Source organism: Carettochelys insculpta, chromosome 26 (genome assembly GCF_033958435.1).
Source record: "Carettochelys insculpta isolate YL-2023 chromosome 26, ASM3395843v1, whole genome shotgun sequence".
NCBI lineage: Eukaryota > Metazoa > Chordata > Testudines > Carettochelyidae > Carettochelys > Carettochelys insculpta.
This window is the reverse complement of record NC_134162.1, coordinates 10,119,937-10,142,199: the sequence shown is the minus strand read 5'-3', so window position 1 is coordinate 10,142,199 and position 22,263 is coordinate 10,119,937. Positions and strand designations below refer to the sequence as shown.

The following is a 22,263-nucleotide window of genomic DNA, read 5'->3' as shown; positions in this document are numbered from 1 at the left end:
TCTTCGTGTGATGAAGCTGGGGAGATGGGTGTTATATAGATGATTTGGCCTGAGTGTACAGCATCAGTTGTAACGATGACCCCAGATATAGATAGCACACACCCTCTTAAACTCAGCGCTACTGGAAATTTGGCTTAATGTGTTATAAACTGTTCAGGGTTGGTTGCTTTCTTCATCAGCAGAGAGTGGGCTAGGTGCTCCTACAACTAGGAACTAATGCCAACTGAGTCCATTAGAATTAAGCCTCTTGCTAAAATGCGTTTACACTGACAGTAATAGAGAGATGGTTACAATTCTTCTCCCTCAAAAGGAAAAAGGGAATAAAGTGCCAGAGCAGGTGATTTTCCTTAGACCACGTTAGCAGCAGTATCCTGGTGCAGAGGTGGCAGCTTTGGTAGTCCTGGATCAGCAGTCTGTGACCCATTGTGCTTCACATGGTACAGCCAGCTAAACTCACCCTCCTCTTTCTTGACTTGAGTTAACCAAGAGTGTTGCGCAGAGATGGACCTGGTTTGGGTCACTTTACTTAGAAATGCAAAATAGGTGAGCTGTTAAATATCATGGCAGGTTTATCATGTGGCAATATCTAAATTATCCCTTTTAGGAGAAACATCTTTGTTAGCAAGAAGTCTTTGCAGCAATGGCACTTGAAAGCTACAGCACTGCTATGAATCCTACTGTATTTAATCCATTATGTCCAACAGAACCATCTTTTATGCCACCCACTCGCCCCCCACCTAATATTGTATAACTGTGAAACGGTCTGAGGTCATTTGATCTCTCTCAGAAAAGGTACTTTTTGGTTTCAAAAGTGCAGGAGATGGGGAGAATACATGTCATTTGCCACTGAGCACAGTCTATTATAAAAGTCTACAGTGACCCATGCTATCTCAGCTGGGAGGGCTGCATGGGTGTCCTTATATTCTAGTGGGACTGACAGATTAGAGACCATCACATCAGGGGCTTAAGCTGTGGGTGAATATTCTTAGTTTATTAAACTTCAGGGGAAGTTTGAAGCTGTATAAGGCATATGGAAGAGCATTTAATGATAGAACTTCCTAGAAAGACGTTGTTACAGTGTATTAGCAGGTTAGCCAAACAGTCATCTTGATATGTAAATAACAAAAGGGGTTGAGTCGGTGTGCCACATGCAGCCTGAAGCACATGGAAATTTCTCCTGTGGGGTGATTGATCAAAGGCAAAAAGGCGGCTGCACCAGGTGAAGAGAAGATTTTTAAATGAGAACAAACTGAATGGCATCCTATTGATCAGGACAATGGGGAAGGCAACCCCATGGCCTGCTTCCCTGCCATTTACAGCACTGGGCTTCGCTGGAACTTACAAGGAGCATACCAGCAGCTGGAATGCAGGGTAACACAATTTGTATACCCATCCTCGTGGCTGTTAGGTGCTGTCTTTTTGTGACTGGATATATATCCACCCTTAGGAAAAAGAAACTACATTAATACTGGTCCTTCCCACTGATGTATGGGCTTTTCCTTAAAAGTAGTGGAGTTGTGGGGCTCTATTTTTCTCTTCCCCCCCATAATTATCCAGCAAATGATACTGTTCTAGTGGCTGAGCCGTCGCTTGGAGTCAGAAGGTAAGCTGCATCTGTTTGTCTTTAATCAAGTCCCAAATTTCTGCCCCAACATCCCTTTAAAAACAGCAGCAAACTTGGCTAAGTGACATGGATGTAGGGTGGTCTCACCCATCAGTTCCTCAGTGACTGAACCCAGTGTGAATATTTAGCATTAATAAGAGGTATAATGCAAATGCATCTGCACCTATGAAAACCTCATGGGCCTTGTTGCCTTCTTGGGTCCTGTGCAGTGCTGCTTGCTTGACCTTAGAGGAAGGGTCTTTGTGGTGCTGACTTGCTTCAGAGGCGTTACAAGCGAGGTGCTGGCTCTAGAGATGTCCATCTCAAACACAGTCCCCGAGAACTTCCTGTTAATAAAATAACTTGTTTCTACTCCTAGCTGATTGATCCCTCCCTCTTCCTTCTGTGGTTTCATGCTGCTGTTTAACGTGGAAAGGCCCTAGGTCACCATTCCTTTACTCCAAACCCTGTGTCTCATTTCAAGAAAAATAATTTTAACTCTTAAAAAAAAAAAAAGGGGGGGGGGACCCAGAAACCTCAGCAGTGCCAATGATAAACTAAAGAGATGCTGCGTGATCGAAAAATGAATACCTGTGGGAGGTGAGGGGAGGGAAGGATGGTTGGTTGCTGGGCCTGGGTTTAGAACCTGTGCATCCTGCTTTTCCTCCGGCCCCTGTGGTTTCAGCTCAGATTTCAGCTAGAGCACTTTAGCACCTTGCCGTTCGCTCGTTTTGCTAAGGTTAGGATGGCACGGGTGACCACCTGGACTGTTCTGGTTTTGTCATCTGATCTTTTTCATTTTTTTTTTTTCCTACTTGTGTCCTGTGGGTGGCGGCAGTTTTACCCCCTCCCCTTGTATATATCAGTCATTGTAGTTTTGTTTATATTGCGTTACGCCAGGGAGTAGATAGCATTGACAGGGGATGTGGCTTCTGAACTCTCGTTGCCTTCTGTCTCCTCTTTGTCCTTCTTGACTGTGTACTGGCCGATAAAGGAGCCGTCCTCGTTGAACTGCCCTTCGCCTCCCTCTCCATAATCGACCAAGCTGTCATCGCTCTCTTGTTTTATTGTACTTTTTGAAGAGGTGTGGCTGCCTGGCGGTTCCTTGTCTTCATCGCTGAGTGGCAGAAGACAGACAGGCATGATTAGAATTGACAGGGTGGTGGTTCAGGGACGCGGTTAAAAACCAAGGGCTGGGTTCTCAGATGAAATCCAGCGTGTTCATCACACAGTTCAAATGTGCACAATCAGGCTGCTGTGACTTCAATGGCTGGTCACAGTTTCCTCACTATGCAAATGCAGCTGCAGTACAGCCTGACAGTGTTAGGCCCCCAGCTGCATGTGCCATTTGCACACTTGACTTTTTTGAACACCCAGCCCCCTTTTCGTTTGTTTTTGTTTGTTTTAAAGGAGAACAAATGTCCTTATCTAGCTTATCGATAATGAGGCTTTGATCAATCTGGGAGAACGTTATATTTTTTCCTTTTAATGGTTTATCCTGTTTGCTTTTTACAAATCAGAGAGGTAGCTGTGTTAGTCTGTATTCTATCAAAACAAACAGTCAAGTAGCACTTTAAAGACTGACCAAATAATTTATTAGGTGATGAGCTTACGTGTGGCAGACCTGCTTCCTCGGATCTGGGTATCTAGCAGGTCTACCCCGTGTAAGTTCATCACCTAATAATTATTTGGTTAGTCTTTGAAGTGCTACTTGACTGTTTTTTTACAAATCAGTCATCCTTGAATAGGAAAATAGATGGTCCCACTTTTATGTCTAGATTCTAGTGAGTTTCACTTTCTGATGCTGTTGCAGCGCCATAATCTATCCTTTACTCCCCATCTCTCTGAGTTTATTTCCAATAATTTCATCTCATCTGTTTAAGGTTAATCCATTTTGATTCTTTATACTTAAAACTTTTGAGATTTTACACTAAGAAATAGTTTTCTACCAGTAGGATTAGGCAAGTCCATGGGGGTGGGCAGCAAGTGGGAACCCACTTTTTTAAAGAGACGTATCTCACAAATCAGGAAAAAAGTTGCATTTCCCCATGTAGTGAGGACATGAGTATCTCATACACGGATGCTGTGGGAGTAGACTGCAGTATACAAAAGAAATGTCTTTAATATCCATTGGTAATGAGTCCATATTTGATCTCCTGTGTTCAGTAGAGATGCTACTTCTATTGATATCCTGTATGTCCAATTGAATTGTTTTTTTAGTGGGCCTTTTCCACTGAGGACTGAAACTTGGAACTCTGATTCAAAATAAGCAGCACTACTTTTTGACCTACTTGTATGTTTAGCTAAAATTTAAGAATGGTCCAAAGTTATTTTTGCTGTGTCATGGATGTAAAAAAATGATCCAGCATTTAAAAGAAAAAGGAGGAATTTCATTTTGCTTTCTTACAACTGGTCAGCCCCTCATTTATGCTATGGTTTGGGCATTGTTCTCAATGGAAACAATGCAACTTCCTTAACTGAGGGCTCTTTGGTAATGTTCCACAGGCATCCCAGCTGGAACAGAGGGATGAATGTTTGCCCTGCAGGTAAAACACTGGGCAAAGTTCAGGTCATGACACAACTCATTTCAACGGAGATGCTGGAAATAAACCACTAAGGGTTACTTTCACGTTTCCTTCTCATGCCTGCTCCTCAGAGTTTACATTCAGGTTGTAGCATTTGCCAGTCAACTTCTTCCCTCAGAATTGTGCATCCTGTGAAAGATACTGGGATCTGCAATTTGGTCCTGAACTTAGTGCTGCTTAGCAATGGGAGTGACCTGTTAGGTCATGTAATCTATCCCATGCTACTTAAGTGATGGCTTCAACTCTCCATATGGTTGGAGGAATTCTGCATCCCCCAGAGCATTTTGCAGCTCTGGATCATATTCCTTTGAATCAGCACTTTGTGAAGCCAGCAACAAAACAGAAGCAAAGCTTGTAGCCTTGTGTTAACTCGGCAACACGTTAAGAATTAACACGGTCATTTTACAAACAACATCTTTGTTAGGAATTTAAATATGCAAGCTGTGCTGTCCTTTAGAAAGCCCAAGAACAGAAGCAGAGAGTGGCAAAACTCAGAATGAAGTACTCTTTCCCAATACTATATCCCAGATCAAATGGGATATAGGTCAAAATTTTTCCTCATGGGATTTACAGGGCCAGGCATTGGGGCCAAACCTATCTCTTGGCTTTGCTTCTCTCTTGGGTTCTACCTTGTCCTGTTAGTACATTAGGAAGGTGATGTGTGGCGTTGTCAGCACCATGATGCAACTTAATCCTGTTAAAATGGCCTTTTATGGTTTGGATGTAAGCATTAGACAACAAGAACACCCAGGTCAGCATCAGTTGGAAAATGTCTCCTACAGCTGTGCAGGTCAGGGAGAAGGGTGGGATTTCTAGGGTTCTGGTCAATATGTATAATTGATTGGTCAAGTCTAATATCTTTTTGCTTGGGGCTTTGCTGTCTTCACTCGCTCGGTCTCTCCACATAGTACAAAGACTGAGTGTCTTTCATTGTCAATACATCAGAGGTGTATCCATGCAAGCAGCTGACCTGAGGAGTCTTAATTCATCTCCCCCAGAACCTGCCCTTGCAACCCTTGCCTGCACAAGAAGTCCTTAATTGTGCAATTGGTGCCATTGAAACTAGGTGGATTTCTTGCATGAATAAGGATTAATCATGCAAGTATAGGTTGCAGATTGGGCCCTTGGAACCTAACTGGTTCTGGTAGATATTCCCAGCTTGTTGAAAGTCTCCAGGAGAATTGCAACGTGCTGGACATGAAGTGCCCGAAATCTCCAGTGTGAGGGAGAGGATGGTTGTTTTAATATGTTAGTTTGAAGTGCAAAAGGTCAGGTGCATTTCAGCTCAGACAGAAACAAACTGCTCGAAGAAAAAGCGGAATGTGCTGGACTTCCTGGCAGCACATGGTCCTACCTTTCAAGAGACCTTCATGGTCCATGTGGATAGACAAGGTGAAAAGGAGGAGAAAGAATGGGAATAAAACAGAGAGAAGCAGAAAGAGCTGGATCAGAGAGAAATACGATGAAGTTGGCATTTACAGGGGCGGGTGCTGAAACGCCACTGCGTTCCTCCAGGGGCTGATTGCCTCGTTATACCAAATGGAATGGGTGTTCCACTCCTAGCTGGCTGAACCTCGCTGGCTTCCCTTGGCGGAAGTGAGTACACCACAAAAGAAACTACCAGGTGGTCAGACGACAAGTGCTGTTCAATATGTATAATTGGTTAGGGCTAATATCTTTTTTGCTTGGGGCTTTGCAGTCTTCACTTCTTTGGTCTCTCCACACAGTGCGTAGACTAAGTGCCTCTCGTGGTCAGTACATCCAAGGTGTATCCATGCAAGCAGCTGACTTAAGGATTCTTAATTCATCTCCCTCAGAACCAGACGGGCTATAGGGTGTGCTGGTCCCTAGGGGATGACCGAAAGGCCTGCTGTCATGTGCAGCAGTGGTTGCAGCAGGCAGCATCTAAAATAAACGTCTCAGGCTTAGCTAAGTGGATCTCCTTATTTTCCCCCTCCTCTCTCTTGTGATTCAGTTGAATGCTGTGCTAGAGGATAGTGGTGCACTGATAGCCCTGGAACCTGAAGGTGACCCCCGCACTGGTCCAAGGACCACGTGTTCCACACAGAAAGGTATGGTAGGACCTCCTCTAGAGATGAGGATAGTTCTGTCTCCCTGGCCCATTCAGGTTTTGCTTTCTGCTGTTGACTAGCTACGGTGGATAGGCTGGTGCTACTTGTGACACAGATGCATTGTCACTGGGAACTGAAACGAGACCTACTGAACTCATTATATATAGGCCCCAAACAGTTGGTGGAACATCGTATCTTTTAGTCAGTCAGTCTGGGCTGGATTATAATTGGAGCCCTGAATGTGAGAGGCTCTGCTTCCCTGAGCTCTCGGCCAACTTGCCCTTCACAGAGCCAAGTTGTATTTTGATCATTTGGTAGAATGAGGCACAGAACGTTACCCAAAGATAATGTTCTCCTCTGCTCAGACTCTGTGCAGGGTGACCATTGTACTCTCAGTGGGATAGAGAGAGATGGGAGTATCTCATAATTACAGGCTGCAGAGACTTGAAAGCAGCATGCATGGGGCATAATGGATGTGAGGGTAAGATGCGCACATATCAGACATGCTTATGTGGAGGAGGGAAAGGGAACCAATAAAGAATCCAGTCAGCCCAAATTCTGTCCTCCTTTTAAACTATTTGTTTCTTTCCTTTAGCTTGACATCACAACCATGCTGAATCTTAATCCACCAACCATGCTTCATTGGAGTTCTTCACATTCCTCTCCCTCTCTTCTGGCTTAAGGGGTATCCCCCCATTCTCTGTAACCTTTGGGCACTGGGGCCTGATTCCCCAGAAGAGATTTCAGTTAGGAGATGCTAATGTTTTGTCTGGTTCTGCATGACCAGGCTAATGCTTTGCTAGTAATGATATTTCACACTTCCAAGGTGCCTGTGATTTGAGTACCTCTGCATTTTACACCCTTGCTAATCAAAGGACAGACTCTGACACTTGTATACTGAGTAGCACCTTCCTCCACAAGCCAACATAACACAGGCCAGGCCTACGTTAAAAAGTTGGGTTGACCAAACTCTCTCACTTGGTGTGAGAGTGTGAAAATCCACACCACCTGAGTGACGGAGTTAAACTGACCTAATCTTAGGAGTATCTGGTGCTAGGTTGAAGGAAAGATTCTTCCATCAGTCTAGCCCCTGCTTCTCGGGGCAGTGGACTAGCTATGGTGATGGGCGAGCCCCTGGGGACTTCTGCACTGAAGTCCTCCAGCAGGTTTCTAGTGAAGATACAGAGGAAGTCACTACTTGCTCTGGGTACAATCTGCCCCATATAAACCCCTTGATAGCACTGGAGAGGTAGTTAAAGGCAAGGATACACTCTAAGGAGACATCCACCTTTAAAAATACCTCCGCTGAAGTTGCACCCGCTGCCCCAAACAAACAGCTGACAGTATTGTTGATTTTTATATGTAAATTGCACGTAAGTTGTCATTTCCTGTTCTCTGCAGGTAAGCTTTTCAGAGCAGTGGCTGCCCTTAAGCATTTGGAAAGCACCTAGTATGTAGTGGGCAGCACCATATATTAACCATTAAGAGGGATATTTGATGTCTTTGCAGTGTCCTGACAGGTGTTCCACTCCCTAGATGGTGCTAGGGCAATAAAGGGGATCCCTATAGAACTGTTGCTGAAGATGGCAGCCAAGCAAAACACTTCATTTTCCTCTTCCATCTGTGGGTGGTGATAGCATTTTAAATTGCTCTGGTGCCAATAGGCAATAGTATGCACTAAATGCTTTGCATGTGGCTCTGCAAAGCTGCTCGCGTGGAGGTAGAAATACAGAAAATTTTGGCCTCCAGCTCCAGGGCAAACCCCTGCTCTTACACACAGTCCCACAGTGTCTGTCCATGCTTGTTTTTCTTTGCACTTGAATTGTTAAGGTGTGAGCTGAACGAACCATAGTCTGGAATTGAATTGGCCATGATTTGATGACTGGGTCTTGAGAGTTCTGCTATTTCAAACCTGCCACTGAGGCCACTAAGCTGTTTCTAAAGGGAGTGACCTATTGGGGCATGTGTCAGGTGATTGAGTGGCTACTTAGATTAAAGAACTGAGACCCAACCATGTGATATATGGCTAAAAACTTTGGCTTGTGGTTGCACGGCAGAGGGATCTGGCAATAATGAAATTCCCATGTGTGCTGGCCCAGGTGAAACCTGGAATGGAACCGTTAGGGGCTGATCTGTCTTTTGTTCCAAATCCTCGTCGGGCACCTGGAGGATGTGTTCCTGGGGTTGTATACAGTGCATGGAAAATGAATTACTGCTAATGTAAATTGCAATTAATTTTTGTAAGACCCTGCAAATCTGCAAATATCTGCAGGTATCCACACCCGTGGATATGGATATCTGCAGCTCATTTTTGCTGATGTGGATACGAATTTTGTATCCGAGCAGGGCTGCATTTGTAAGCTGTTTTGTCTAGGTGAGCTTACCTTTTATCAGAGTAACTATTTCTCACCAGCAGAACAGCCTTGGAAGGAATAAAATCACTCAGCCTGCCTGCAGACTAATAAACCATATTGTGTTCTGGTCCTGTGGCATCCCACTGAGCCAGTGAGGCTCACTTTTTAAAACTATCAAATGGTGGTAGACAAAGCAAACCCCTTCTAGGCGATTATATTGTTGGAACCTCACTGCTGGGCACTTGATGGTTGGCTTGGCATCAGCATGCAGGCATGCAGAGCAGGATGCTCTTGCAAAATAGACATTCAGCTACTGGGAGTACAGACTGCGGTAGAAAAACTAGGAAACTGTTTGGACAAACTGCTGTTGCAATGTCATGGCATGATATGAGTGCAAAATCCACCACCTAAACATGCAGGAGATCGAGTGTGGGGGAGGAATCTCTATCTGTTTGGCCTTCCAATGTGTTAGCACTTTGGGGGTTTATTTGCATCTCTTATCTCGGCATATGCCATGCGGAAAACAAAACATGGTCCCAATGGCATCCTCTTGAGGGAAACAGCCCCTCCTGGAACACAATTACTGTAACTGTTTGCTACTAATGACAGAAATGTTATTGTTCAAAAGAATCCAATTACTATGCTTTTATTTGTAGGGCTGCGTGGGGCAAGATATATATACACAGTGGTGGTTCCAAAGCTCTGTGTGCTACAGTCTGTGCATCTTGGTACCGAAACATTCTAGCTCGCTCTGCATTTTAAAGAAGTCCTTCCCATATCTGGTGTGTGTTTGCTATCAAGTAATGCTGGGAATATTGTGCAATGGCACAGGGCTTAATTGAAAAACCTATTAAATCAGTGGAAAGATTTCCATTGACTGCCATGGGCTTTGGATCAAGCCTATATATGAAGTCCCACTGCAGTTATTTAAATGGAAGAAAATCATAGTGTAAAAGTGAGCGGCAGGCACTCTGTACATCCCAGCCATTAAAAAAAAGGCATGATATTTCAAGAGCTGGCAATTTTACCTTTTTTAATTTCCTGTCTGTGGATGCATGAAAACAATCACAGAAACTCACTTAGGCCCTTGTGCAAGTATCACCGGGCCTGGATGGAGAAGTGGCTGCTGTCCTTCAGAGGATGCCACTGAGTTTGAGAGGGGTGAATAGGATGTGGGGTAAGTCACAGCTGCTGGAGCAGTGTCTGCTAAGTACATTTCAGTGGCATGTGTTAAGGTCTGGTCTCTGAATCCGCACAGGTCCCCCTGTATGTCTTATGGTGTCTTTACAGGCTCTGAGGGCTAGTTTGAATGGTTTTTGTAGAAAGTACACCAAGATGACAACTGAGCAAGAGAAATTGCAAGGCTATTACATCCACGTGATAATCTCGGGATCATTTGCTCTTGGGGTGTCCCTGTGTGTGTTTTGACATGTTGCCTTCCAAGGGGAATGCTGTTGTCCCAAGTGATTGTTATCAGAGCAATCTCTGGCTTGAAAATGCAGGGATGAGAATGTTCTAGTTTGGTTGCTTTTCTGGATATTCAGTCCGGGATGTCTCCTTTTGTAGAGATCTTGCATAGGGTGAAACAGGAGGAGGAAAAGAGGTGAACAGTAATTCACGAGTGTGGTGCCTTGGTGATAGGTATGCAGGGGGGAATATCTAGGGGTGAGACTTGAGGTGGGTGGGTGGTGGGACAGAACACATGCCAAGTAGAGAGATACCTGTAGTCAAATGATGGTTCATCTGCTTTGTGGTCTTCAGGATCTAGGACTTCAACTTTTTCACGCACTGTGAAAAACAAGCACATCACCAAGAGAAAGTTGAACTAAATACAGGAGTTTTTTTAAAAAAATGTAGCTTTGTGGTTTCAAGGACCTCCTCCTTTTGTGAGAGCATTGCCTGTGGTTTCTGTTTGTTCAGGGTTTTGGGGAGCTAAGGAATGAGGAGGAGAATACAGAATAAGGATAGTAACTGACATGGAAACTGATTGAGACATTGCTCTTTCACATCAGACCCCAACAGCCCTTGGCAAATGTACTGGGAAAGTCATTATAAATCATTTCATGTTTTTTGTCTCCAAAAAAGCTGCCATTCTAGAAGAATGGGTTTATTTAGAAATTAGAGAATAACTCCATAGGGGTCAGTGGAGAGAAGTATCGCATAATCCCAGCCAGCCAGGGACTTTTGGGTTTAACAGTGTCCAAAAGGGGTATTATTAAAATCTTGCTCTGCAGTATCTACCTTGCCACTGGCATTTGCAGTTATTTCATGCATTAATGGCACCTGATTCTCCGGCACAACCTCCTTGATTTTACTGATGTGGAAGTAGAGTAATATAGAGAATTAGACTACAAATGAGGACCGTTTGCAAATGCTGTGAAGGATTTTATTGAGAATGGGACATGTCAGGATTTTAAGGGTGCCAATTGTATCCATTTCTTTATCAAGACATAAGCCTGAGTTTAAAGTGGTACATGAGATACAATTATTATGCTCCTGGTTTTAATTCTTTCTAACGAGGCTCCAGTGTTGTACAAATGAAGCAATTCAAAGAGTCAACATTTGCCAGCTGTTGCCACACAGTAAACAGATAAATCCTGTTTTGAGTGTAGGGGAAGTAATGATCTGATAATGCTACTATGGAGGGTTGCTGTTGGCAAATGATGGCCCTTGTATTTTCACGTGAGCAGCTCCATGCACCCTGCAATAGCCCCAGAGGTCAATAGTATTCTGTTTCCTGGAAGGAATTATCAACATTGGGAACAGAACACAGCCATGGTTAATACTGCAATTTGGCTCCACATCTATCTCTTATCTTCTGCAAAATGTTTTCCCCTGTTATCTTACTTAAGGCCCAGTCCTGCAAGCTTTTTGCTTACAGGACTGTGTTGTCTGGGGTAGGAATCCTACATATGGAAGGGTTTGTGGAATCAGGCACTGAGTGTTATTGCACAATGCTTACCAAGGTGGAGGAACTCAAATGGATACAGAGGATGCCTCATTGGGTGAATTCCCCTAAGCACAGTCTCTGTCTTGGGAAGTAGTGAGTTGTTCAGAAGAGATCATTTTTCAGAAGGAGAGAGTGAGCCTATTTGCTAAGCAGGTGTCTGGCCATGCTTAACAAGGGTGATAGACTATGCAGCATTTCTCCTGTATAGCAGAGTGCTCCCCTCACCTTTAATTAACAAATTCCTTCTCATACCTCTAATTTTCATAACAGAGGAATAAAACCCCTTTGATTCCAGAATGTAACTAAGATCAGTAAAAGTGACTTAGTTCCAGGGAGCATAGAGGTGGGTTTTGTTTGGTTTTGTTTTGTTTTTTTAATTAAAACTCAACAGCATGAATTAAAGTATAATTGGATACTGTTCTTACCTGGGTATTTCCCGCCTCTGCTTCTCTTAATGAAGCACACTATCAACAAAATGAGGACTAGAAGCGCAATGGCACACATCAGCCCAATAAACCAGCCCTGGGTTGCAATATCCACATGGTTCTTGGTATAAGCTGGTAAGAGGAATTTCAAGAAAACAAGTTAAAAGGGCAATTAAATGCCACAGAGAACTGAAAATACTGAGCCAAGCTGTTGGGAAAACCCAGACTACCAGTTCACAAATATTCATCTCTACAACCACATTCTCTGCTGTGTGTGTATGCATTGTTCGGTCTGGTATCTGAGATTAAATAGGAATATAGGCTTTTTTTTTAATGCTTTGTCAATTCAAATATCTGGCAGGATGTGTGCACAGCAAAGGGTCACAACCAACATAAGTAAAACGAATCCAGCACAGACCAATGAAGGGTGTATAAAAATAAAGGCAAAAGAAGCAGGTAACCAATTTGATCCTCCATTTTCAGTGATGGGAAGGAACCTGAAAATTATATTTCATGCAGCCTTCATAAATGGAGTGTGAAATTCAGACAAGAAGCACCTAAAAGCTTTGATTTTTTTTCCTGGCACAATGTTAGAACAAAGCACTGAATATAGAAAGTTCCCTAACTCTGCTGTCCCCTGTGCATGCAGTGGCAGAGTTGGAGAAAATCTCTCAGGGAATAGCACCAGATCAGCATTTGATATAGTTGCTCCAGTGCTGGTCCTTAAGTTAGGATGAGCCAAAGAGTTTGCAGTGATTGGGGCAGACTCCCACTTTGAACTCCCTTTTGTTCAAGACGGCTGTGGAGTAGTGCCACCACCTGCATGCACTCTGGGCAGTGCTGAGTGTAGACCCAGGACGTAGGTGGTAACAGCTGTCTAGCTTGATAATGTGTCAAAACCCCTGCCAACCCGGGCTGAAAAGAGCCGTCCCTGCTCATGTGGGCAAATGTGACCAAACCATAGTGATCAGGCTTTGCCGCAACAAGTGTTGAACTCAGCTGACTTGGAAGGCCAGGGAACTCTATCTGGCCATTGACAACTTTCTTAGACAGGTTTCCTATTGGAGATCCTTGATGAGCAATCCTTGGCTCCCAAGAAAGGAGATGTAACCCTAGTGCCCAGAAAGAGGGTATGGGCCCTTGCTGGAGCGGGTTCTGTATTATACAGCTTATTTCCTGTGAAAAGACCATCCATCAGAATTTAATATTAAGCAAGGAAAGGTATCCTAAGGCTTAATTCCTCTCCCTGTGCTGCTTCCTACAACATGCTGGCAATGGTTATTTGCAGCTTCTAAACACAGTAGGACAAACAAACTTCCAGCCCATAAATAGCAGCTGACTGTTATTTCCTGGCTCTCCTAATTGACGTGCACCTGGTATTCAGCAAAACGGAGCAGAGACAAAAATAACCTTGTGCGCATCAGCCAGCTAAATGTAGTCAGACTGCAGTGTAAGTACAGTCGTAGCAAGAGGGAGGGAGCTGCCAGGATCTGCCCCTGATGAGGTTGAAAATCTGAGCCAGCATTGCTTGGGGTGGCTCTGAAAGGACTGAGGTAGCATGCGTGCCCTCTGCTGTCTTTATCCTGAGACAATTAGCACCCTCAACTAAATGGGTTGGGTTTTTTGTTCAGCTGAGATTGGTAGTGCACCTGCAAAGCCCGAGTTCTGCAAGGGTTTGCACCAGAGTCCTTAATATGATACACAGTTTGTTTAATATCACCCAGTTAGACAAATGGTATCAAATTCTAATGTGCACAAGGGCTCAGAATCAGCCAACACCCAGTTTACGTAATGCTCATTAGTACCCTCTTCCACCCCACAGATCAGTGTAAGCAGTGAAACACACTCCTACACTAGTTTTCTAATCCACTTTTGTTTGGACCACCTTTCATGCAGTTATGTAAAGCACCATGGCACTGTGTGTAGGTGGGCCCCATCTTGCAATTCTTTACTCATCTAAAATTCAACTAAAACAGTGCAGAACCAGATGCCATGCCTTCCTATCAGGGAGGATGGGAAGGGTATTTGAATGCATTCAATTCCACATAAGTGGAATGGGAACTGTGTGCATGCAGTCACAGACCACATCCTAATGTCTTTCAGCAGCAAATAATGCCTGAGAACTTCTCTACCAAACAGTGCTGAGGTTATTTTGATGAAGATGTTCTATTGAGAAGCTCTCAGGCTGATTTCTGATTAGGTTCTCCAGGCCTTCCTTCCTTATATAAGAGGAGATGGCAGAATCAGTCTCTGCCATTTTAATTCCAATTTAATGCAGTCCCAAAACTGATGATTTTTCAATTGTGCTCAAAAGTGGAAACATGTTTTGAAAGGTACTATGCAAAATAGCACCATATAAACACACTCTGAACCCTGCATAAGAAAAGCTGTTTTTTAAAAAAAAAAAAAAAAAAGTGTGACATACCAGTCAGCACTGTCCAGAACTGGTTTCATTTTAAACATTTCCAGAGCCATGGTATTCCATACCTTTAAACACAACTTCAGGTTATTTCATATCTTACTTTTTATTTTTGCTCAGACCACTCATGCTTTCTCTAAAAACTGAGCCTTGATCAAATGGAAGTATTGATATCAGTGAGTGGATGTCTCCAGTTAAACTGCTACAAAAATTAGCATAGTTCAAAAAATTTTAAAAGGAGTTTTTACTAACAAAAGTGGAGTTAGAATGTTGAATAGTGAATTGGCACAGTTCTAATAATGATATATGTCAGGTGAGAACCTGGCCCAAGATTTTTAGGAAGAGATTTTTTTGAAAATGGTACAAAATGGAGTCAGGTCAGTTATGCTCTAGAAATTTTAGGTGATGTGTTAGTCTGTTGAGTGGGGTGCTTTTTTTTACAATATTATACTGCAGGAACCATACTGTACCCATAGTTATACCAACATAAAAGTATTCTTCTGGTACAGCTGGTTGTAGTTGAGGAACTGGTATAAGATAAACAGTGCATACCACTTTTGTCAGTAGAAGCTGCATCTTCACTAGAGTTTATGTCTAGACTGCAGGCTTCTGTCAACAGAAGTTTTGCTGGCAAAGCACGTGTCCAGACTGCACATCTCTTGGAAGAGATCTGCTGGTTGGGAGCGTTCTGTTGACATCCCTGTACACCTTGTTGTGTGAGGAAGAAGGGAAGTCTTGACCGAACGGGGTTTTCAACGTTTGGCCCTGTGTGGACGGGTCAAATATCGGAAAAGCCTCTCCTAATGCAACTGTTGGCAAAAGGTGTGCAATTTTGTATATCTTTTGCTGACAGCCTATGTGTGGTTGCTGGTATAGGTATGGGAAACCTGTTATGTAGCTCTGTCCTTCAGTATCCATTCTTACTGGTACCCAATGGGAGTCTGGTTCCTCACTTGAATACTTCCTGTTTTGCCATCGGCAGCTGGTATTCTGTGTCTGTCCCTTTTCCACTAAAGGACCCACTCTGGGAGCTGAGCCCTCTGAAAAGATGCAAGTTTTTTCAACAAAATGGGTGAGATAATATAATGGAGTTGAGAATAACAATGTTTGTGGTTGAGGTTGGGGAGGTAAAATGATACCGGAGAGCTTTGACATGAAAGGAAATTGCATTAGTAATGTTAACAGGATGGGATTTCTGCAGAGGAATAATGCTGAAAATGGAGTGGTTCTTAACTGATGTGAAAGCAAAAACAGCCTGTAAGAAAGGCATCATGCCACTGTATGACATGAAGCTGGATTTGCCACAGCAAGGAGTGCTTTAAACAGATTCACAGGAGGGTGTCTCGTTAGGATAGTGGAACTGGGCTACTGTGAAAGTAGACTCAGAACGGCCATTCCTGTCCCCAAAAACTCGCATGACTTCCAGCAAACCTGCATTTAGTGTAAACAGAGAGGTGGTGACAGAAAGAGAACTGGGTGGCTGTAATTTGACAGGATGTTTTGATTTGCCTTTATGCACGGCCAGCAATTTAGCTAGATAAAAGAGAGAAGCCATGTAATCCAACAGGCATCAATTTGAAATACAGTTCGTGGTGACTTTGGATTTCCTGGATTCATTATAGACAAAGATTCCAAACATGCGTTAGCTAAAAATGACAGTTTATGAACTTACAGTGAAATCAGCCATAAAACTACAGGCTAGGTGATTAGCAAAACTTATATTCCCCTTTCTCAGAGGGTTAAACCTTGAACTGGATTTAAAGAGGTAACTCTGAACACTGTACATGTTGTAGGTGGTCTTTACAGTCAGCTTCACTGTCCTTTTGTTTGTATGGCAGCTAATTGACTCTAACCATTTGCATGTGGGCTTAACTGTGGGTGGGATTTTCAGAGTGGCCCAGACCTAGGAAACCATTTCCCATTAAATTCAACAGAAGCTTGAGCATCCAGGCCCTTTACATGGTCTTCAAAAATCTCAGCCTGTAATTGCACTGTATAAAAAACACTGCTTGTATGGTAATGATCCAACATCATGTTTTAATAACAGTACTGTAAGCTGGCTTTTTTGAACATTATCATCCATAACCATTTTTATGTGTATTTACATACACATACACCTGTATGTGGATGGGAATACAGGGAGAAAATATTGCACACGCAAAGACATGCAGCAAAAAAATGTATCCAGTGCTAGTTTGATTTTTATGCGTGGTTTGTTTCTAGGTACCAACGTAACTGTTGTGTGAAGCTTGCGTCTTTCTTCCCACATTTTAAGGGGCGACAAAGAAGCCCTCCCCCTTTTTAAAATCAAGCTACATTTGTAGTTAAGCATCACTTACAACTGGAAAGTACTGTTCTGATTAACCAAAAGCTCAATAGCTTCAGCAGAGAAGTCAGAGTGCCGTATACTGCAGCCGCGGTGGAGGTGGGCTATTTCAATTTGAATGCAGATAAATAAGCAGCAACCTCTAGAATAGAGATTTGCAAAACATAACCAAAAAAAAAAATGGACAGTGCTTCCTTGTCAGAAAACATAAATGATGGCACAAGATGAAGCAGTGGGTTCTCAACCCTCATGTCAACAGCATCCAGCCAAGGCCGGGGGGGAAATGAAGCTGCAACATGCATAAGCGATTGATAGCTTTGTGGAGCCCCGGCTGATGGAGCTGGGGTAGTCCATCTGGACTTTATCATAGGAATAAAGATGGCGAGTCCTTGAATTTTAATGCCAATGTAACGAAGAGCCCTTTTAAATATAGAAAATGCAGCTGTTGGAATAATTAAATGTGTTGCGTATCAAAATCAAGGAAGTGACTAGCTTTTTGGATTCCTTGAATTTTGATTTCCCTTGTGTTTCTTGTGCATGAACCCCCGAACTCCCCCCACCCGCGCCCCAAGAAGGGTAAAGATACAGGCATGAAAAGAGACACATCTGTGTAAAGCAAGCCGCTTGTAGACACAGAAGAAACAAACAAAGGAGGACATAGGTGTTGGGATCTGAATTAGGTTTGAGAATCAGCATTAGACAAAATCAAGGCTAAGCTCTGGTAACCAGAGGTGTTCTGGAAACATTCCAAGGCATGTCTGAACTGGAAAACAGCCTCCTTTCAGTTCTGGATCAGAAAGAAATTCAGATGCTCTATGTGGACAAGCCCCAATTTAGGGATTTGTAGCCAAAATGCTTGAACTTGGAAGATTTTTTTGATTTGAGGTTCTAGTTCTGTACAAAAGCATAGCCACAAATATGACTCTAGCAGGGAACACACACACGCCATATACCATATAATGTACTGTAGCTTAGAAGTAGGAAAACCTCAATTCAAAGTTACTACCCCCCTTGCTGTCCTTCAAGAGTTCTTTTACAAACATGGTGATGGTAACAACCATTGTGGGGTGAGTGTTATCATTTTTCATAAGATGATAGTGGTTAGCAATGACAGAGGCAAATCAGACTGAGTCGGTTCCCAGGCCGGTTGTACTTCCAAGGTGTTGGCTAACATTTTATCAGAGTTGTGCATTCTTATACAAAGACCGTGCCCCAGTATTAGCTTTTCCATCTGTCTCCTTGGAGTTTTATGGTGTAAGGATAACTGGATATAGTTAAGGACACCAACACGTTGACCTCACAAATAAGATATAGAAAGGAAGGGCCAAATTCTCTCCATCTGGAGAACTGCATGATGTAAGTGCAAACACCATTTGTTTAAAGATTTACTACTTACAGAGAGGTTGTTAAGCACTATATCTTGCTTTCACAATTCTATATAGAGGTTGGAGAGGTACTAAATATTTATTTGAAAATCAAATTGCAGCAAGCATCACAGAGAGGTACCTGCCATGGCTGACTGTGTCATCCCTATTATAGCTCTGCTAAAACTCACGGAGCAACAACACCACGAGTTTTAAATATAGGAAGCCTGGGCCAAGCCCCACGCAAGTCAACTGAAGTCCCTTGGCTTCACTTGCCTCTCTAACTAGCATGCTATAAAATGCAGCAGGTGATAAGCCAAGAAAATTGCTTGTGCAATTGGACAGTGTCATTCCTGGAGTACTTATACATGTCTTGTTATACATCTGTAAAATCCTATGCACATATCTCTATGCAACCATCACTGTGGGCCATCTACAAACCTTATGTTCCCCTGGCATTATTCCTCACCCATATCTTGTCATGAATGTAAGAATGCCCATTGTGGCAATTATCCAGGTATGAGACATAAATGCTTTGTTATACTGGAACAACAGCAACCACCACCACAAAAAGCAACACGCAAGTGAAAGAGCCAACACACAGCCTGCCAACAGCGGTGGGACCCTTTCCAGGAGTCTAAATGGTTTAAGCACAGGTGTGTGATGAGTGCATGACCTCTACCCTTATTGTAGGATTCCATTTCAACTGGAGTTTGTTAGATTATTAGCTACATCAGGAGTTGGTTTTCTACAATGTACAGTTTAAACCATCTTATCTGAGAGTAGAAATTTAACTGCTGCTTTCTCCAGCACTACAATAAGGGCAGAGAGGGCACAGTGTCAGGGGAGTGAATGAAATTTGCCCACCCCAGCCAGAAGATACAGTGCACAAATAGTAAAGCTCAGGATGGAATGAAATGTGTCAAACTGCCAGGCTGGAAACCCATCTCACCTGAGCTTGTCGTAAAGGTTATGTAAGAGGTTTTGCTGGGGCTAGACCATTTGGGGAAAACCCGCAAGTGGTATGTCATCCCGGGGATCAGGTCAGCCAGCTGCACCGAGGAAGGGGTCTGAGCTTTTACAGGGATCGATTTCACTGTATTGTTACCTGAGAAACAGAAACCTCGCATCAAACCCAGGCGGCAGGAAGCTCAAGCATGTTAATGTCATTATGTTACACCTCTCTGTTGAACACAAATAATATGATTGATTGGACAGGGACCATAATGTCTTGATGTCCTCGGAGTCTGTGGTTACTGCCTATTTGGTAGTATAGAAAATGCAAGTAAATGACCGAAGGAATGGATGAGATCCATGCTAGTGACAATACACGTGAAAGGAAGTGCATTGGATTGCAAGAACTACAGAACGATTGGTCTAACAAGTCATCTATGCAAGGTGCTGATGATGATACTGATGGAGAGGCTGCAGATAGAAGAACATCAAGTAGAATTCAGGGAAGACAGAAGTACCATACAGCAGATACTGGCACTAAAACTGATAGTGGAGCAAGCACAGCAAAAGAACATCTACTACTGCTTTGTCATTTTTCAAACGGCATTTGACAGTATAGATCAGAGAGTTACTTGGGCAGTGCTGGAGTCATACAGAGCGGATAGCTGATTGATATGATTGTTGAAGAATACCAATGACAATGTGGAGGCAGCAATGACAACGTGTGGAGAGTTGGGAAGTAGAGGTATGAGACAAGGAGATCCTATATTGCCAAGTATCTTCATCATGCACCTAGAGGGAGCATGGACAAGATCAAGGAAGAGGTAGAAGGGCTATCTGTGCAAGGGATGAGAATCAACAACTTGAGGTTTGTGGATGATGTAGTTATTGAAGAAGATGAAGAGAAGCTAGCAAGATGCTAAATGAAGCTAGCAGGTACTAAATGAGGGGAAGTAGTATGGACTGATTTTGAACATTGATAAAACAAAAAATGGTATTTCGAGATAAGGAAATAGGAAGGAAGATCAGTATAGATGCTATTGAACTAGAGAACATAGAGAAGTTCACATATCTGGGGAGCCACATGATGTATGATCTAGACTGTAAGAAGGAAATAGAGACTAGAATAGTGAAAGCAAGAGCAAGTGTGAAAGAGATGGATAAGATCTGGAAAAGCAAAGCAATTAGCTTTGGAATGATGCTGAACATCTTGCAAATGTGTGTATTCAGCAGCATGTTTTACAAATGTGAGACATGGGTGATAATGAAAGATTCAAAGGGATGGATATAGGCATTTCAGGGGACTTGTTCTAGAAAGCTCCTGAGACTAGGATGAAGGTTATACAATGGAAGTTACAGCTATTCAGGCATACCTGCAGAATGAATGGCAAATGAAAAATCAAGACCCTGGTATTCAGCATAATGGAAGGTTCGAATAGACAAGGCAGACCCCACAGAGAATGGGTAGCTGATACAGTGGATTGGTGTGGAGCTAGTCTACAGAAACTAAGCCACTCCGCACTGGACTGGGAAGGATGGAAGAAAATAGTGGGGTTGGTATCGGGTACCACCGGGCACTGAGCCCATGGAAGAGGAGGAGGATGAAGTAAGTTACGGTGCTTTAATAGCCCTCCCATTTGTCATATTGAAAGTATCTTAGTTAATGCTGAGGAGACCCTTCTCTGTGGTTGGATTTGACTGGAACTCTTTTGCTAACTGATCTTTAGGTTTGGATGTCTGGGGAAATCAGAGCAGTGTATTCACAGGAGGAGCTGAAATTTGATCTGTTAAAGCAGACTTACAGGATACTGGTAGATCCATCTCTCAACCCTTTGAGAAGAAGCAGTTGAGAGCAGGATCTGCACACCTGTGTTTTTCTCAGGACGGAGAGGTACATACACCGATGCTGGTTACTGCATCATTGACGGTTGTAAAAATGCTGAAAAGCTGACTCAGTGTGCATGATCACGTCCCTACTACTGGTGGGTCTGCATACAGCTTCTTGCAGATTGGGAAACCGCTCTTTCAGCTCAAGTAGGTGGGGATTTGTATTGCTAATGGTTCAGGTTCAACCATCAGTGATGGCCGGCATTGGGTGTGTTACATATGCACCTAGAGACTGTGTTGGGTATATTTTATACCTTTTAAATAAAATCTGCTGCACTCGGCAGAGGAAAAGGCGTGTTTTTTATGTTTTGTTTTTTGGCTTCTGACTTACAGAAAAGCAAAACCATCTGTATTGCAAATGAAATACCTTACACTGTGGGGGTCTAGCAGGGGAAGGGGAATTCTACACGGATACTCAGCATTCTAGTGTCCGGGTTAAACTGAGGCAGGACTTAAGAAAAAGGCCGTGAAGCCTGCTGGACGCATGGCAAATGCCACACTGAATAGCTGGCTTGAAATAGGTTGGGGTGCAGACAGTTTAAACAGGAGTAGGTGAGATAGTGTTAGCCCAGCAGGAACAGACTGGTGAAAGTCTGGTAGCTCAGAGAATCCTTCAGTCTAGGGGTGCTTGTGGGATGTACTCTTCACCAAGGCCAGGGGAGGTGGCAATTTGAAGCCTCTCTGTAAGATGCCTGCTGCTGGTGTACAGAGGCGAGAAAACTCTGAGTACCTTTTGATCTAAGATAGAAGGGGCAGTGGTGGCTGAGCTGGGGGAATCTGAAAGAGTTCAATAGAAACCAGCACTACAGTTGGTATAAGCAGCTCAATTCCACTGCAGTTTACAAATGGTAGCTGCACAGGTGCTATTTTCCAAGACACAGAAGCATCTTTAGGTTGTTTTGGAGGTAAATAAGAAGAGGTCTCCTCGGGAGATTTCCTGAAAGCAGATTTGGGAGGAAACATCTGGACTCTGCCCTGTGGTGGAGGGACTTCTGCGTCTGGCCCTACATGAGGTGCAAGCTACATGTATGTTAAGATTTCTTGGCAGTGAAAGGGAGTGTTGGGGAAGGAACAAACCTGCGTTGGAAGTGCTGAGAAACGCTTTGCATTCTTCTACGTTAAAAATAGGCGTTGGGGGACAAGAACCTGATGAGTGTTTCAAATGCAGAAGAATGATGCAGAAGGAAAACAGATCAACAAATTTCCTCAAACTGGTGCTGAGAATTGCAAATACTGCTTTGCCTAGTAACTAAGGGTGTGGAAGCCTTACAGGGGGAGCAGGAACTGTCTGGCAATAGAAGGGATTCTAAACAGCATGTTAAGT

The 22,263-nt window shown here is 43.3% G+C and overlaps 1 protein-coding gene across 7 annotated transcripts in view; it reads right to left on the bottom strand.

The window, feature by feature from the left end:
- Nucleotides 1-985: 985 nt before the first annotated feature.
- NFASC (neurofascin) overlaps nucleotides 986-22,263 on the bottom strand; it is a 177,900-nt gene continuing 156,622 nt past the window's right edge. For 5 of the 7 annotated variants that reach the window (XM_074977269.1, XM_074977272.1, XM_074977273.1 and 2 more), the window contains 3 exons: nucleotides 11,990-12,121; nucleotides 10,336-10,402; nucleotides 986-2,720 (listed from right to left, as the gene is read on the bottom strand). In XM_074977269.1, the coding sequence (XP_074833370.1) occupies nucleotides 2,495-2,720; nucleotides 10,336-10,402; nucleotides 11,990-12,121 (425 nt within the window). In that variant the 3' untranslated portion in view covers nucleotides 986-2,494. Of the gene's footprint in view, nucleotides 2,721-9,766; nucleotides 10,185-10,335; nucleotides 10,403-11,989; nucleotides 12,122-19,050; nucleotides 19,207-22,263 lie in introns of those variants that run through there. The other 2 variants (XM_074977276.1, XM_074977275.1) reach the window with 2 other exon arrangements.